Consider the following 15,631-nt stretch of genomic DNA (forward strand, 5'->3'; position numbering starts at 1 on the left):
CCCCTGAGCCCCATGGTTCTAACCCTTTGTTTTCGGAGACAAATTTGCCAGAGGGTTGGGGAGGGACCCCCAGGAGGCTGAGGATGGGAGACAGAGACCAGACTGTGACTTGGGGAAGCTGCCTCCCCTGGGCCTCAGTTTTCTTATCTGTGTAGTGGGTGTTGTGATGATTGAACAAGACACAGGTGGAGCACTTAGCACAGTCTCTGGCTGGGAGTGAGCTGCTCACAGGGAGGCAGGGGCCGGACCCCACCTGATCAGCATCTTCCCAGCTCGGCTCCTGGGTGCCATGTGTCTGCCTTGGAATTGCTCCCAGAGCAGGATCTGTGTTCCCCATTGAGTTGGCTTCTCTTTTCAGCAGCCCCGTGAAGCTGGGGTGATCTCATCCACTGTCCTGAGAGGGAAACTGAGGCACAGAGCAGCAAGGGCCGAAGGGTGAGTCAGGGCTGCGCTGGCTTCTGCCAGTTTCATCACCCAGAACTGCGGCCCAATCAGGAGAGGTGACAGTGCCCAGGGTCACCAGGCAGGCAGGCTTTGCAGGCTCCAGGGTGGCCGCAGAGCCCCTTTACCAAGGCCCCCTCCAGCCCCACGTAGAGGGGAGCCTGAGGCCTGGAAGGAGAAGGGCCATTTGCCCAAACTGTTCATAGGCAAGGCAGGGGGCCTGGGTTCTGGCTAGTCTTTGTGTTTCCTACTCTGTGACCTTTGCGCCTCTCCCAGCCTGTGTCTTGGTCTACAACACGGGGACAGCCATCACCCACCAGGTCCCTGGGCAGAAGTGAGGAGGTGTCAGCTGCCCCCTGCAGTGCTTGGTCTTCATGCATTGAGCACCTGAGTTGTACATAGCTGCACAGATGGGTAAACTGAGACCCTGAGCGGGAATAACAACCATATTGGGTCAGAGGGCACCCAACACCAGACACGCACAAGAAGTGATCATAGCAGGAACCAGTTTATTGGTTGAGGTGGTGGGGAACAGGGGGGTTGGAGGCACACCATGAGAAACGAGGGCTCAGGTCTCCCCAGGGCCCTGGAAATCCATGCTCTCCACCAAGTCCTGCAGGTAGGCCTTGTACTGGTCGGAGGTGAGGGAGAGTGGGTGGCTGTTGGAAATGTGCAGGTCCACAGTGTTCTCCAGGGAGGAGGCACCCCCTACCCGGGCCATTTCTACCAAGGCCCTGAGGCACGTGGGCACAACCTGCAGGGGAAGTGGGGACAGGAGTCAGGGAAAACACCCAGCCAGTGTCCACCAAGGTAGGAGTCAGGGCTGGGATGACTACAACTCCCTGCAGCCCCTGCTGTAACGCAGGATGAACCATAGGCCTAGGGCTGCTGGGAGTTGTAGTTTTACACACACACACATACATACACCCACACTGCTGTAACTGAACCATAGGCCTAGGGCTGCAGGGAGTTGTAGTTTTACACACACACACACACACACACACACACACACACACACAGAGTCAGGGCTGAGCAGTCTGTGATCTTGACTCCTGGGAGCCACAGCCATGGCCTCACAATGGCAGCTAAAACTTGAGTCCACCAGCTTCTACATGGTTTAGAGCAGGGGTCCCCAACCCCCCTACGGCTTGTTAGGGACCAGGTTGCACAGCAGGATGTGAGCAGCGGGTGGGGGAATATTACTGCCTGAGCTCTGCCTTCTGTGAGATCAGCGGCAGCATTAGATCCTCAGAGGAGCACGAACTCTATCAAACTGCGCACGTGAGGGATCTAGGCTGCTCCTTAAGAGAATCTAATGCCTGATGATCTGCAGTGGAGCAGTTTCATCCTGAAACCAGCCCTCCCTGTCCGTGGAAATATTATCTTCCATGAGACTAGTCCCTGGTGCCAAATAGTTTGGGGACCACTGGTTTAGAGAGTTCAAAACAGGTTCTGCAGGTGAGGCCATGGGAAGGAGCTCCCTCCCGGGGATGAAAAACTGATTATTGCAGAGATCTTGGAAGTTGCAGATTTTTAGAGGGCCTTCTGGGAGTTGGAGTTCCTGGGAGCAACCTCTTCCCTCTGTAAGGCCACCCCTCTCAGCCCCAGGGACTCAGGTCTGCAGGCACCTTGACCATCACGAGCCTCTTGGTCCACGGCTGGTCCTGGGGCCATGATTCCCCCACACAGAACCAGAGGGCATAGCGTGGTGAGCGTCCGCTTCCTTCCGTGAAGGTAATCAGATCTGGGGGCCCAGGAGCCTAGTCAGGGATGAGGAGAGGACCCTCTACCCACCCTTCCCCGTAAACTTGAATGATAACCCCCACCATCTCCCCTGACCTAAGGCCCTCTGCTGCCTCGACCAGGGGACTGCTTGTTTGGGGAAAGTCCCCTCCTTCCCTCCCTCCCATCAGGGTGGGGTTGTTGGAAGGCCACACCCCCAAGCCCCCAAGCCTCAGCATTCATAACAGGCCCAGAGTAGGGGGCCCATGCTCCCAAGGATGCTCAGTGAATCTGGAGAAGCTGATTGGCATTCAGTCCCGTCTGAGGCTGCATTGTCCAATTGCAGCCATTAATCATGTAAGGTTATTTCAGTTTAAATTGTAACTAATTAAAACGAATCATGTCCTGGTTGCACTCGCCTCACCTGAGTGCTCGGCCCCTGTGGCTAGTGGCTGCTGCACCGAACAGTGCAGGTGACTGTCATTTCCATCATGGCAGAAAGTGCCACTGCACAGCGAAACCCTAAGGGATGTAGCTTTCCTGCTATTGGTCTGTTCACCATCATTAGTTACGATGATGATGACAGTGGCAGCTAATTCCCTGAGCACGCTCTATGTACTGGGCCTGTGTCTCACCCCAGCGCTGGCAGGCAGGTAGAGAGAGGAGACCGTCCTTGGATTCCACGGGCTCAGGGCAAAGTCCTTTGCCTCGGTTATACAGCGGGCCAAGGGCAGCCAGGGTCTGAATTCAGTCCTAATCATGAGTTCTTTTTTTGTTGTTGTTCGAGATGGAGTCTTGCTCTGTCACCAGGCTAGAGTGCAGTGGTGCGATCTCAGCTCACTGCAATCTCCGCCTCCTGGGTTCAAGCAATTCTCCTGCCTCAGCCTCCCGAGTAGCTGGGATTACAGGCACGTGCCACCACGCCCGACTATTTTTTTGTATCTTTAGTAGAGATGGGGTTTCACTGTGTTGGCCAGGCTGGTCTCGAACTCCTGAACTTGTCATCTGCCCACCTCAGCCTCCCAAAGTACTGGGACTACAGGCGTGAGCCACCGTGCCCGGCCAATCCTGAGTTGTTAACCACTGTGCAGGCTGCTTTGTACTGGCCAGGGCGAAGCCCCTGTCTCACTCACCTACAATGAAGGGCCCCAGGTCAAACACGCCTCCTTCCTTGTCCTTGGGGACCTCGCCATCAGGCCCATGCCCGCTGTTGGGGAGCAGCTCCTCGCTCACTGCCCAGTATGTGTGGCAGTGCCCCAGCCGCTGGGCCCAGAGCCACTGCCCGGCCCGCCAGAGAGCCAGTCCCCCACCCAGGCAGCTCAGCACATGCCTCACGTAGCTCATCACTCCCCTGTCTGTCAGGGACATGCCAGGGTCTGGCAGTGTGACTGGCCATCCAGGCAGCGTCCTGTCTCCCACTTCGGACCCCACCAGCCGCAGGCCCTCCGGGCAGGAGATGGTCTGCTGGAAGACTTGGCGGCCCCGGTAGAAGGCTGTCACCTCGAACTCCCACTCTGAGCAGCGGCAGCAGCGGCGTGAAGGGGAGAGGGGTTGAGAGTCAGGGGCTGCCGCCCAGACCTCAGCCCTCCCAGCCTGCAGCTGACACTCACCTTCCCCCGGTACCAACAGCCGCTTCAGTGGGTTCTCAGAGGGCCCCAGGTTTGGGAAGGGAGTGGGATTGTCCAAGCTGGGGCTCCGCAGGGGCTGAGGGCAGGGCTCAGGGGCTACAGCCAGGCTTGGGGGTCCCGGATCTGGGAGTGGGGCCAACACCATGTTACCCAGTAACTCATCCAGAATGTCTTCCTGGAGGGAAACAAAAAAAGAGAATCAGGCATTTCCATATCCTTTTCTGGAGACTTCATATGGACCAGGTCTGTTCTCAGCAATGCAGGGAGGTCAGGCTTGAGCTCTGCCTTCAAGGGGCTTCCAGCCTGGGGACAGAGCCAGCCATGGCATCAACAGCCAAACAAACACTAATGAACGCCAGGTGCTACCATTCCAACCCAAGGATCTGGCTCTATGCAGGTAAGACCTGGGCAAAGCAGGCTGGGTAGAATTTCAGAGGGGATGCTCCCCCAGCTTGGGCCTCAGCAGGATCAAGGTGAGGGAGTTTTTCAGTTCCCAAGAGGCTGACAGCCCCCTGCGAATCGAAATCCATGAAATCCCGGGAAGGTGTGCTTGGGCCTTGAATGCTGGGTGAAGACTTGGAATTTTCTCCTGAGGAGACTGGGGCAGGGACAGACAGGGTCAGCACTGGCTCAGGTGAGGGGCAGGCTGGAGGCAGGGGAGTGGGGGGATGATCTAGAGGGAGAGGACAAGGCCCATGGGGACAGGTCAGAGACTGAGGGGCATGAAGGTTGGGCACATTCTCACCTGGGTATCAGAAGTACTGCCTCCACCATTGGTGTCCGGAGAGGTGTCTGGCTGGGAAAAGTCCCCAACTCCTGTTGAGAAAAATGGTGAGGGGAGTAGGAGTGCCAGGAACCCTTGGGGCCCCAGCCTCCCACACGAACCCCAAGCTGGCAGACCTGAGTTCACAAACTCGTAGATTTTATGTGGGTCGTGAGGGTCCTTGCTCCGGTCCTCTGCTAAGCGCAGCCCTTCTTTGCGGTTGAGGGCAGAGCGGAAATTCCTCTTCCAGGTTGGCAGGTCTGGCTTATCCCTCCCGGGAACATATGCGCCAGTGGCCTCGGCCCAGGCCTGGGGCAACAGTGGTGTCAGGATAGTGGGGGAGGACGACTTAGATCCTGTTCCTGGGGCCCTAACCCTGTCTCCCGAGTCCTAACACCACCCTCTTTCCCTGGCAAGTTCTAACTCTGCAAGGTCCATCCCCAAATCCCCCCGTCCCACCTACCTCCATCCCCCACCTCTAGTTTTCAAAAGGCTTTTTTTCTTTTTGAGATGGAGTTTCACTCCTGTCACCCAGGCTGGAATGCAATGGTGCAATCTCAGCTCACTGCAACTTCCGCCTCCCCGGTTCAAGCGATTCTCCTGTCTCAGCCTCCTGAGTAGCTGGGATTACAGGTGGGCACCACTACACCTGGCTAATTTTTGTATTTTTAGTAGAGATGGGGTTTCACCATGTTGGCCAGGCTGGTCTTGAACTCCTGACCTCAGGTGATCCGTCCTCCTCAGCCTCCCAAAGTGCTGGGATTACAGGCATGAGCTACTGTGCTCGGCCTCTTCAAAAGCCTTTGAAACCTCTTTGGTTTTTGTTTTGTTTCGTTTTTGTTTTTAAAGAGATGGAGCCTATGTTGCCCAAGCTGGCCTCAAACTCCTGGGCTCAAGCGATCCTCCCGCCTTGGCCTTGGAAAGTGCTGGGATTACAGGTGTGAACCACCGCCCCCGGCCCAAAAACCTTTTCTTTCTAAGCCAGGCTTCCAAGTCCAACTTGGTGTCTAATCCCGTGCACCACCTGCCCCGCGACGCCCTCTGTGATAACCCCGCCCCTCACACTGTTTACCACCTCTGGCATATACTAATTCGGTGGTTAGGAACCTCAGATTTGGGGCTCCAGGCCTCACCTCTGATGTTTCAAGAACCATCCCCCAGTATCTATCCTACAACCAAGAGCCCCGGCCTCTAGAAAGCCCCAAACCCCCAGGATGCATTTCCTTTGCGTACTAACCGGCTTTCCCGGTTTTATTCCCGTAACCCTGCAGCTCCAAACCTGCTTGCGCCCCACCATCAGTCAGCTGATCCGGCTAGCCCCGCCCCTCCCGTTCTAGCCCCACCCACCGGCGTTGGCACGAGCCCGCCCCTCGCGCGCCACCTCCGCCTTCTCAGCCGGGCCCACTAGGAGTCCTTTCCGCCCAGCGCGCAGCTCCGGGTTTCCAGCGTCCCAGGTCGTCGCACGCACCTGGAAGATTCCGAAATCCTCCTGCTGTGCATCCTGCCGTAGGCCGTGCTTCCAAGGGATGCGGAAGCGCGTGCGGCTCTTGTTCACCCAGGCCACGCCCTCCAGTTGCCCCAGGTCCAGCTGCGACACCAGCCAGGGCAGGATCCGTGGCTTTGGGGTTCCCATGGTCCGGCCTGCGCGTATAGGGCATTTCCTGGGCGCGACTGGCCTCCCCCGGACCCACCTTGCCTGGAGTTTCCGCACCCAGACCTCCTTCTCACGGGCCACGGCACAGGTCCTTCACCCATATTTTCGGGGGTACAAACAGGAAACCTCTTCCCATCCTCCCGAGAGGCTCTCTAATCAGCTAGGGTTCCTTCCCATATCCATGGCACATCCTTCCCCAGCGTCTTCAGTGCAGACCCTCCACTCCCTCAATTCCGCCAGTATAGACCTCCTCCCTCCCCCACATCATCGAAAGTAAGTATCCCCACTTTCAGGGTAGCATCCTCTTTCCCTAGTTATTTCAGTGCAGAATCGATTCACGTGTAAGCCTCTACCTCCTGCACTTACCCCAATGTAGACCCCCTTCCACAGTCCCCCTACAGAAGATCTCCCAAAACATTTCCAACACAGAACTTCCATCCAATTCCCCTCCGACTGCCCGCCTCCCTCCTCCAGGACAGAGCACGCCCCAGGTTTCGAGACTGAACTACCCCCATCTACGGAGTCCACCCCTCCCTCTCTAGAACCCCCTCAGTGTAGACGCCTCCTCTTTTCCTCTTCCCTCCCTACTTTTTCTAGTTTTTCTGCAGCCGACCTCCAGCGTCGGCCACTGTAGCTCCTTCCTTGCTCCACTTTCCCCAGAGTACACAGCCTGCCTTTCCACTCTCCGTGCAGACCCATCCTCTTTCCCGCTCCTCGCTCTCGGACGCCACCAACGCTCTCCCGGGCTCTTCCGCGTTACCTACGATGGAAGGTCGGGGCGCGCGGGCAGCTGGAACCCACCCCTGTCTTGGAGCTCCGGGTAGCTCTCAAACTCGAGGCTGCGCACCCCCTTTCCCGTCAGCTGAGCTCTAGAGCGCTGGGGCTTTCTTTTCGATCGACTTCTTGAAATAAAACCAACTTTATCATTCTTTGGGTAACAGACCCGAAAGCCGATGGGACGGCCCGCTGGGCTGTTCCCGCCCCTATGCCCTTTTTTGGGTTTCCGGCCAGAGGCATGCTGGGAGCGTCACATGCAAATTGAGCGTGCACCCAGCGTTCCGCCCTTTCTACGTTGGGCCGGTTATCGACCCGGCCCAGTGCGCAGGCGCGGGAAAGTTGAACTAATAAAGTTTGTACGAGTTGAGTGGAGGAGACCGCAAGTTGAGTGGAGGAGGCGGCGGTGGGGCCCCGGACCAGGTCAGCGGGGTGTTGACGAGGGGTGGGGTGAGGAGGGAAGAGGAGGGGGCCGGGATCCAGTAGTGGGCACCCCAGTCCCGCTTCTCTGATATCCAACTGTCCAGGGTCCTCTAGATTCCAGCAGGAGTCGGAGATTTGGAACTACACCTCACAGCAGGCTGCGCGGCGAAGAAGCGCGGACCTAGGGGAAGATTTGCCCTGAAACCTCTTGGGATTGGTAGTTCCCGATGCTTTAAGGGTTTCAGGAGTTTGGCATATGCCTCTTACAGAATCCAGGAGTTGGGGCGCTAAGCCTCTTCTTCCTGGGAGACCTAAGGGTCTGGGGCTCCAGTTCCTTTCTCTCTAAGACTCAGAAGTCCAGGACCCCAGCTCCCTCCTCCTTTAGACCCACGAATCTGGGCACCCAGCCCCACCACCTTTCCTTGGATCAAAGAGTCTTTTTCCTGATCCCTTTTTCGTCTGAGGACTCAAGAGTCTAGGCCCCCAGACCCACACTCTCCAAAGGACCCAGGAGTCCAGGCCCTCAGCACCTTCCTTGGGACTCACAAGTCCTGGTCCCCAAGCCTCCACTTCTTGCTAAACCCTTGGAGTCCAGTCCCTAACCCTCTCTCTCACAGGTGCCTCCATGGCAGGCTCTGAAGAGCTGGGGCTCCGGGAAGACACGCTGAGGGTCCTAGCTGCCTTCCTTAGGCGTGGTGAGGCTGCCGGGTCTCCTGTTCCAACTCCACCTAGGTAAGAGGAGTGGCCCTTCTCCCCCAGGGGCCAGCATTTGAGGCTCCCTCCTAACTCTTGCTCCTGGTCTCAGTCTGTCTCCTCTCTTTATATCTGGCTCTATTCTCTGTCTTTGGGGTTTTGGAGAGAGGTCCTCAGCGGAGGAGGGAGGGAGTTGGGGAAAGAGACTGCTTGCAGGGGATCTCTGGTGGGGTCAGTCTCTGAAGTCCTCCTCCCCAGAAGCCCTGCCCAAGAAGAGCCAACAGACTTCCTGAGCCGCCTTCGAAGATGTCTTCCCTGCTCCCTGGGGCGAGGAGCAGCCCCCTCTGAGTCCCCTCGGCCTTGCTCTCTGCCCATCCACCCCTGCTATGGTTCAGAGCCTGGTAAGAGATTTCCATGATCATCTATGAAGCCGGCAGAACACGGGATAAGGTGCTAGTTTAAGATCACTCAGCTAGGGGGTGGCTGTGTGGAGTCTCTAGCACCAGCCTTCAGGACAGAACCGTCCTGTCCTCTCCCCTCCCCAGTTAGATTTCTGTCAATTCTGTGGGTTGGCTTTCAGAGAGCATTTGGTCAATCTGGTTGTTGTCTCTTTCCTTCCATAACTACTTCCCTGCCCCTAGGACTTTTGTAGCCAGGAATACCCCTGATAGAGGGGCAGAAGGGCTGGTTTTCAGTCACATCTCCCTGGCTGTTTTAGTTGCGTGACTCTGGGGAAAATGCTTTCTCTTCCCTGCTCCCCTGTTTTTCCAATAGCAGAGTAGGAATTGGGGAGGAGGTCACTGGACTTGATCAAGGTGACCCACAAGTTTCCTCATAGGTGTGAACCTGGACAGACTAGTAATGGCTGCTGGGAGTGCTAGCTTGAAAAGGGGTTCACAGCTGGGGAGAGGAAGTGCTGTGATCAATTGGTGATGTCTGTAGTGAGTGAGGGAAGGGGGATACTAACAGTAATGTCTTGTGTTTGCCTTCCTTGGATGAGATCATCTTCAAGGTCTAGTTGAGCTCTGACAGTCTTTTGGACACAGATTCTTGCTCTGTCACCCAGGCTGGAGTGCAGGGGTGCAATCTCGACTCACTGCAATCCCCACCTCCTGGGCTCAAGCGATTCTCGTGCCTCAGCCTCCCGAGTGACTGGGATTACAGGTGCACGCCAGCATACTAGCTGATTTTTATACTTTTAGTAGACACGGGGTTTTGCCATGTTGGCCAGGCTGGCCTCAAACTCCTGGCCTCAAGTGACCCTCCCACGTCGGCCTCCCAAAATGTTGGGATTGCAGACGTGAGCCACCGCACCCTGTCAGCTCTGACATTCTTTTTTTTTTTTTTTTTTTTTTTTCTGAGACGGAGTTTCGCCCTTGTTGCCCAGGCTGGAGTGCAATGGCCCAATCTCGGCTCACCACAACCTCTACCTCCCGGGTTCAAGTAATTCTCCTGCCTCAGCCTCCCAAGTAGCTGGGATTATAGGCATGCGCCACCATGCCCGGCTAATTTTTTTTGTATTTTTAGTAGAGATGGGGTTTCTCCATGTTGGTCAGGCTGGTCTCGAACTCCCAACCTCAGGTGATCTGCCTGCCTCAGCCTCCCAAAGTGATGGGATTACAGGCGTGAGCCACCGCGCCTGGCCCCAGCTCTGACATTCTAAGTCCAGTCTGAGGATCTCATAAAGTGAAAAGTACAAGGGTTTTGGCATTTTTAACCAAGTTTTCTCACTGGGCCTCAGTTTACCCCATTATAAAATGGGAATCATGGCTGGGCTTGGTTGCTCACGCCTGTAATCCTAGCACTTTGGGAGGCTGAGGTGGGCGGATTGCCTGAGGTCAGCCTGGGCAACACGGTGCAACCCCATTTCTACTAAAATACAAAAAATTAGCCAGGTGTGGCAGCATGCGCCTGTAGTCCCAGCTACTCACGAGGCTGAGGCAGGAGAATTGCGAGACTCCGTTTCCCAAAATCAATACATAAATAAATAATAAATAAAATGGGAATCATTGCCACCTGCCAAGGTAGTTGGGGGAAGGAGAGAATCCGTAAGTTTCCAATGTCCTGGAAACCTGTCATTAACTCTTTTCACCCCAGGCCCAGCTACTCCAGACTTCTATGCTTTGGTGGCCCAGCGGCTGGAACAGCTGGTCCAAGAGCAGCTGAAATCTCCGCCCAGCCCAGGTGAGGCACAGAGGAGCCCCAGAGAAGGATGGCGGTGGGAAGATAGTCAGGGTTCTGCCCCCAGCCAAATTCTCTTCTGCCTCCAGAATTACAGGGTCCCCCATCCACAGAGAAGGAAGCCATACTGCGGAGGCTGGTGGCCCTGCTGGAGGAGGAGGCAGAAGTCATTAACCAGAAGGTGATGGGCATCTGTCCCACTCCTTGGCAAGGACAGGAGTTGCGGAATGGTGGGGCACTGGGATCAGAAGCTGGATCTGTATTTTCTTTGGATGGTCAGGTGGAAAGAGGCTGGGACAAGGTTTCAATGAAGGGTTGAGGCCGGGTGTGGTGGCTCACGCCTGTAATCCCAGCACTTTGGGAGGCCGAGTTGGGCGGATGACTTGAGGTCAGGAGTTCGAGACCAGCCTGGCCAACATGGTGAAACCCCATCTCTACTGAAAATACAAAAATCAGACAGGTGTGGTGGTGCGCTTCTGTAATCCCAGCTACTCAGAAGGCTGAGGCAGGAGAATCGCTTGAGCCCAGGAGGTGGAGGTTGCAGTGAGCCAAGATTGCGCCACTGCACTCCAGCCTGGGTGACGGAGTGAGACTCTGTCTTTAAAAAAAAAAAAAAAAAAAAAGAATGGTTGAATGACAGGGGTATGGTTAGGGTAGTACTGTACCGTAAATTAGTGGTTTTAATTGATTGTTTAGAGGGGCATGGCCTAAATGCAGAGGGTGTGGCCATCAGAAACATTATCCACAAGAGACTGGCCAAGTTGGGGAAGTAAGTGAATGAATGTGGGGGTGGGGGGAGTGGCTAAAATCTTACTGAGCATAGAAGGGACCTGGCTTAGAATGTAGGGGAAAATGTACTACCAGAGGAGGTGTGGCTTGTGGCTGTGTCCTGGAATCTGATTGGCTTCGGAGCTTGGACAAGGTACATCGTCCTTTAATATTAATTGAATGGTAGAGGGCAAGATTGTTGTAGACACTAGGTTGGCCCCTGGGAAAGGCCACCAGGGGCATGGCTAGATTAACTCAGTTACAGTAGAGATTGGCCCTGATTGGCTGTTGAGGCAAGGGCCTGGCATGGTTTAGGGACTCACGTTCCAGGCCAGTATCCCGGGGGTAGTTTGGCAGAGACCCTGGAGTCTGGCTTGATTGGCTAATATGGATGAGGGGTGGCCTAGAACTTTAGCATCTAGAACGATCCTGAACCGGGAAGCCACGCCTCCCAGCCCTCTATTGGCTGGCCCCGGGGGCGCTGCTGACGCGGACCCTGCCTCTTCCACCCTACAGCTGGCCTCGGACCCCGCCCTGCGCAGCAAGCTGGTCCGCCTGTCTTCCGGCTCTTTCGCCCGCCTGGTGGAGCTGTTCTGTAGCCGGGATGACAGCTCTCGCCCCAGCCGAGCATGCCCCGGGCCCCCGCCTCCTTCCCCGGAGCCCCTGGCCCGCCTGGCCCTAGCCATGGAGCTGAGCCGGCGCGTGGCCGGGCTGGGGGGCACCCTGGCCGGACTCAGCGTGGAGCACGTGCACAGCTTCACGCCCTGGATCCAGGCCCACGGGGGCTGGGTGAGCTGCTGAAGCCTCTCTCTCCGGGCCTCACTTTACCTAACTGTCATGTGATAGAGGAGGGGCGGGGACTTCTTAGGTTCCTCTCAGACCTCAGGTATTCTCCCAGCTCCACTTCGTTCGTTCTGTTGAGCCCTTGCTGTATGCCAGGACTGCAGCGATGAGTGCAGACACTATGCCTGGCGTCAGCGACTGGGTACGCTAATACTGTGAGCGTGAAACCAGTGACTGAGGTTACTCAGGGAGAGGCCGGACGAGGTAGCTCATGCCTGTAATCCCAGCACTTTTGGAGGCCGAGGCAGGAGAATTATTTGAGGCCAGGAGTTCAAGACCAGCCTGGACAACATAGTATAAGACCCCATCTCTACAAAAATTGAAAATAACTAGCCAGGGTCGGGTGCGGTGGCTCACACCTGTAATCCCAGCACTTTGGGAGGCCGAGGCAGGTGGATCACCTGAGGTCAGGAGTTTGAGACCAGCTGGCCAACGTGGTGAAACCCTATGTCTACTAAAAAAAATACATAAATTAGCCCGGCGCGGTGGCAGGTGCCTGTAATCCCAGCTACTGGGGAGACTGAGGCATGAGAATCGCTTGAACCTGGGAGGCAGAGATTGCAGTGAGCTGAGATCACGCCACTGCACTCCAGCCTGGGCGACAGAGTGAGACTGTGTCTCAACAAAATAATATAATAAAAACCTGGTGCGGTGGCTCACACCTGTAATCCCAGCACTTTGGGAGACTGAGGTGGGTAGATCACTTGAGGTCAGGAGTTTGAGACCAGCCTGACCATGGTGACATCCAGTCTCTACTAAAAATACAAAATTAGCCCGGCATGCCTGTAATCCCAGCTAGGGAGGCTGAGGCAAGAGAATTGCTTGAACCTGGGAGGCAGAGGTTGTAGTGAGCTGAGACTGCACCACTGCACTCCAGCCTGGGCAACAAGAGCGGGACTCTGTCTCAAAAAATAAATAAATAAAAAATTTTAAAATTAATAATAATTAGCAAAGCATGGTAGCTCACATGTTTACTCCCAGCTACTCAGGAGGCAGAGGAGCCAGGAGGATCACTTGAGCCCAGGAGTTCAAGGCTGTGGTGAGCTATGATTGCGCCACTGTACTCCAGTGTGGGTGACAGAGTGGGACCCTGTCTCAAAAAATAAAATAGTGAGAGTAGTAGTGCTACCTCAAAGGGTCGCTCTGAGGGTTAAAATGGGGTCAATGTGGTAAGCCCTCTGTGCACTGCCTGGCATGCGGGCATTTTGTTGATGAGGTTATATGGCTACCTGCTGCCTTTCCAACAGTGCCTGCCAGGATGCCCTCCTGGGGAACCCCCTGCCTCCGTCCTCTGCTCCTTCTGGTGGGCTCTGGTTTCACCCCCAACGAGGCCTTCCCAGGTCCCCATTGACAATCACAGCCACCTCCACACCCTCCCACCGCCCTCCTTCCCCCTTCCTGCTTTATTTTTCCTTCCATAGCACTTTGGGCCTTCCAACAGATGGTGGAATTGACTTGTTTTACTTGTCTTCTGGTTTATTTTTCTTTGTTGGTGTCTCCTGCCTCTAACACATCAGCTTCAGAAGACCCAGAAGTCTTCCCCTCTCCTTTTCTTACTTTATCTCCAGTGCCGGTTTCAGAGTTGGATTGGGCTCCAGCGTGCTGGCCCTGTGGCTTGGCGACTGTCGCAGTCTCCCTGAGCGGCACTCTCCCCACTGGTCCAGTGAGCACCGTCTCATTTACCTGCCTTGGGGGGTCACTGTGGGTATTCACTGAGAGAGGGACACAAGCCAGGCTCTGGATGGAACTGGTTTCCCTGGCAGGAGCTGGTCAAGTGTGTTTGAGGAGCAGGGAGGAGGAGGCCAGTAGGGCTACAGTAGGGTGAGCGGGCGACAGATGAGAGGAGGAGAGGTGCCGGGCCAGCCAGGACCCTGTGGTCATGGTGAGTGACAAGGTGAGTGACAACTCGGACTTTGACTCTGGGTAAGCCAAGGTCTCTGAGCAGCGGAGGGACAGGTGCTGATTTAGGCGCTAATGGGCGCCCTCTGGCGGCTGCCTGGGGACGGACTGCTGGGGGCGAGGGCAGAAGTAGGGGCACAGGGAGGAGGTGAGTGGATCTCACCCAAGTCGGGGGCGGTGGAGAATGCTGGATTTAACTTAGCGGTGAAGCTGACAGATTTGGCTAATGGGCCAGGTGTGGAGACAGACTAAAGGATGCTGGCCCGAGCAGCTGCAGGGCGACATCTTAAGTTCCCCGAGATGGGGAAGGTTTGGGGATGGGGGCGATGGGGGTGGGGAGCAGGACTGGAGGTGGTCCAGTCTACAGTAAGATCAGAACTCATAGCACATGTTGAGGGGAATGGATATAAGTGTTGGGCTCAGCAAAGAAGCTCGTTTATTTTATTTTATTTTAATTTTTGAGATGGAGTCTCACTCTATTGCCCAGACTGGAGTGCAGTGGCACGACCTTGGCTCACTGCAACCTCCACCTCCTGGGTTCAAGCGATTCCCTGCCTCAGCCTCCTGAGTAGCTGGGGTTACAGGCGCACACCACCATGTCCGGCTAATTTTGTAGTTTTAGCAGAGACGGGGTTTTGCCCTGTTGGCCAGGCTGGTCTCGAACTCTTGGCCTCAAGTGATCCACCCACCTCGGCCTCCCAAAGTGCTGGAATTACAGGCTGAGCTACCACGCCTGGACAGTTTCTTAAAAAATTTTTTTTTAAGTAGGATTGATAGCAGATGAGTTTTCTCAGTGGGCCAGGCTGTCTGCTAGGGATTTCAATGGAATGATCCCATTTCAACCCACTCCAACCTCATGGGGCTCTTATTACCCTCGTCATGTGGGGGCAGAGAGGAAAAGTCCCCAGCATGCAGAGTGTTGGAATCTGGATTTGTACACGAAGCCACGACTCTGAATTGTTCAAATCCCAAGACTCTCTTCCCCATCTCTGACTCTGTCCCCCGACTCTTCACTCTCTCTCGATCTCTGTCTAACCCCACTCCAGTGTCCTGACCCTCCTCGAGCTCAACCTTTCCTCCTCCTGCTAGGACCCTGCCCCCTCATCCCTGTGCCCTTCTGTCTGGGTCTCTGTCCCCTTCTCTGGGTGTCTGTCGCCCTCCGCTCTCTGGTTCCTTGCCTTCCCGTCTCTAATCTCACAGGGCTGATGTGGACGCTGCTGTATGGGGGGAACACCTGCCCTGCTCACAGGGCTCTGCCACTTTTCCCTTCCAGGAGGGCATCCTGGCTGTTTCACCCGTGGACTTGAACTTGCCATTGGACTGAGCTCTTTCTCAGAAGCTGCTACAAGATGACACCTCATGTCCCTGCCCTCTTCGTGTGCTTTTCCAAGTCTTCCTATTCCACTCAGGGCTGTGGGGTGGTGGTTGCCCTACCTGTTTTTGCCAAAAATAAATTGTTTAAAACTTTTCTTATTAAAAACGTTACAAAGTATTCAATTGTCTGTTCTTACACTTGGGAACTAAAGTTTTAAGGAGAGGAGATTTGGTTCAGAGATTTCTGTGGCTTACGCAAATTGAGGAAAGAACCAGTTCATTCATTGTAGAAATATTTATTTGCAGCACCTACAAGAGCCTGTCTCCTGGACATGTAACATATTTGAGAGAATATCTGTAAATATTCCAGCAACTTGCATTTTTTTTTCCTATTGCACGATCTGGTTATTCTAGCTAATGCTGTATGATGGTCATGGAGTCTTTCCAGTGAATTCCACAGAAAGGTATAGTCTAACTTCACCTGTGTCTAGGACACCACCCTCTTCTTGTTTTTCTCCTCCCATTGCT

General features: G+C 55.2%; 2 protein-coding genes across 17 annotated transcripts; one reads left to right on the top strand and one right to left on the bottom strand.

The window, feature by feature from the left end:
- Window positions 1-930: 930 nt before the first annotated feature.
- Window positions 931-7,148, bottom strand: IRF3 (interferon regulatory factor 3). 7 transcript variants are annotated; one of them, XM_016936568.3, is made up of 8 exons: window positions 6,969-7,107; window positions 5,792-6,022; window positions 4,692-4,863; window positions 4,537-4,607; window positions 3,774-3,966; window positions 3,297-3,677; window positions 2,070-2,185; window positions 931-1,195 (listed from the first exon to the last, which is right to left on the bottom strand). In XM_016936568.3, exons 2-8 carry the CDS (start codon window positions 5,849-5,851, stop codon window positions 1,010-1,012), a joined length of 1,179 nt encoding a protein of 392 aa, XP_016792057.1. In that variant the 5' UTR covers window positions 5,852-6,022; window positions 6,969-7,107; the 3' UTR covers window positions 931-1,009. The 7 variants fall into 7 exon arrangements, with proteins under 7 accessions (XP_016792057.1, XP_063658157.1, XP_063658156.1 ...); XM_063802087.1 differs by lacking the exon at window positions 5,792-6,022 and having other exon boundaries at window positions 7,010-7,148; XM_063802086.1 differs by lacking the exon at window positions 5,792-6,022 and having other exon boundaries at window positions 6,969-7,102.
- A 13-nt stretch (window positions 7,149-7,161) lies between these two features.
- On the top strand, window positions 7,162-15,281 carry BCL2L12 (BCL2 like 12). Of its 10 annotated transcripts, none has more exons than XM_016936572.3 (7): window positions 7,162-7,405; window positions 8,023-8,137; window positions 8,357-8,499; window positions 10,196-10,282; window positions 10,369-10,460; window positions 11,564-11,836; window positions 15,063-15,281. In XM_016936572.3, the coding sequence occupies exons 1-7, from the start codon at window positions 7,162-7,164 to the stop codon at window positions 15,111-15,113; spliced, it is 1,005 nt and encodes a 334-aa protein (XP_016792061.1). In that variant the 3' UTR covers window positions 15,114-15,281. The 10 variants fall into 10 exon arrangements, 9 of the variants coding, with proteins under 9 accessions (XP_016792061.1, XP_016792062.1, XP_009434333.1 ...); XM_016936573.3 differs by having other exon boundaries at window positions 8,360-8,499; XM_054672794.2 differs by lacking the exon at window positions 7,162-7,405 and adding an exon at window positions 7,515-7,622.
- The last annotated feature ends 350 nt before the right edge of the window (window positions 15,282-15,631 follow it).

Source organism: Pan troglodytes, chromosome 20 (assembly GCF_028858775.2).
Source record: "Pan troglodytes isolate AG18354 chromosome 20, NHGRI_mPanTro3-v2.0_pri, whole genome shotgun sequence".
Classification (NCBI taxonomy): Eukaryota; Metazoa; Chordata; class Mammalia; order Primates; family Hominidae; genus Pan; species Pan troglodytes.

Bases quoted from the DNA above. Each gene is read 5' to 3' on its own strand.
- IRF3 (XM_016936563.4), bottom strand. From the start codon at position 6,187: ATGGGAACCCCAAAGCCACGGATCCTGCCCTGGCTGGTGTCGCAGCTG. The intron at 4,864-6,022 runs GTGCGTGCGACG...CTGTTGCCCCAG, and splicing joins AGGATTTCGGAATCTTCCAG to GCCTGGGCCGAGGCCACTGG. The intron at 1,196-2,069 runs GTGCCTGCAGAC...CTTCCCCTGCAG, and splicing joins AGAGGCTCGTGATGGTCAAG to GTTGTGCCCACGTGCCTCAG.
- BCL2L12 (XM_016936572.3), top strand. From the start codon at position 7,162: ATGGGACGGCCCGCTGGGCTGTTCCCGCCCCTATGCCCTTTTTTGGGT. The intron at 10,283-10,368 runs GTGAGGCACAGA...TTCTGCCTCCAG, and splicing joins GAAATCTCCGCCCAGCCCAG to AATTACAGGGTCCCCCATCC. The intron at 11,837-15,062 runs GTGAGCTGCTGA...TTTCCCTTCCAG, and splicing joins TCCAGGCCCACGGGGGCTGG to GAGGGCATCCTGGCTGTTTC.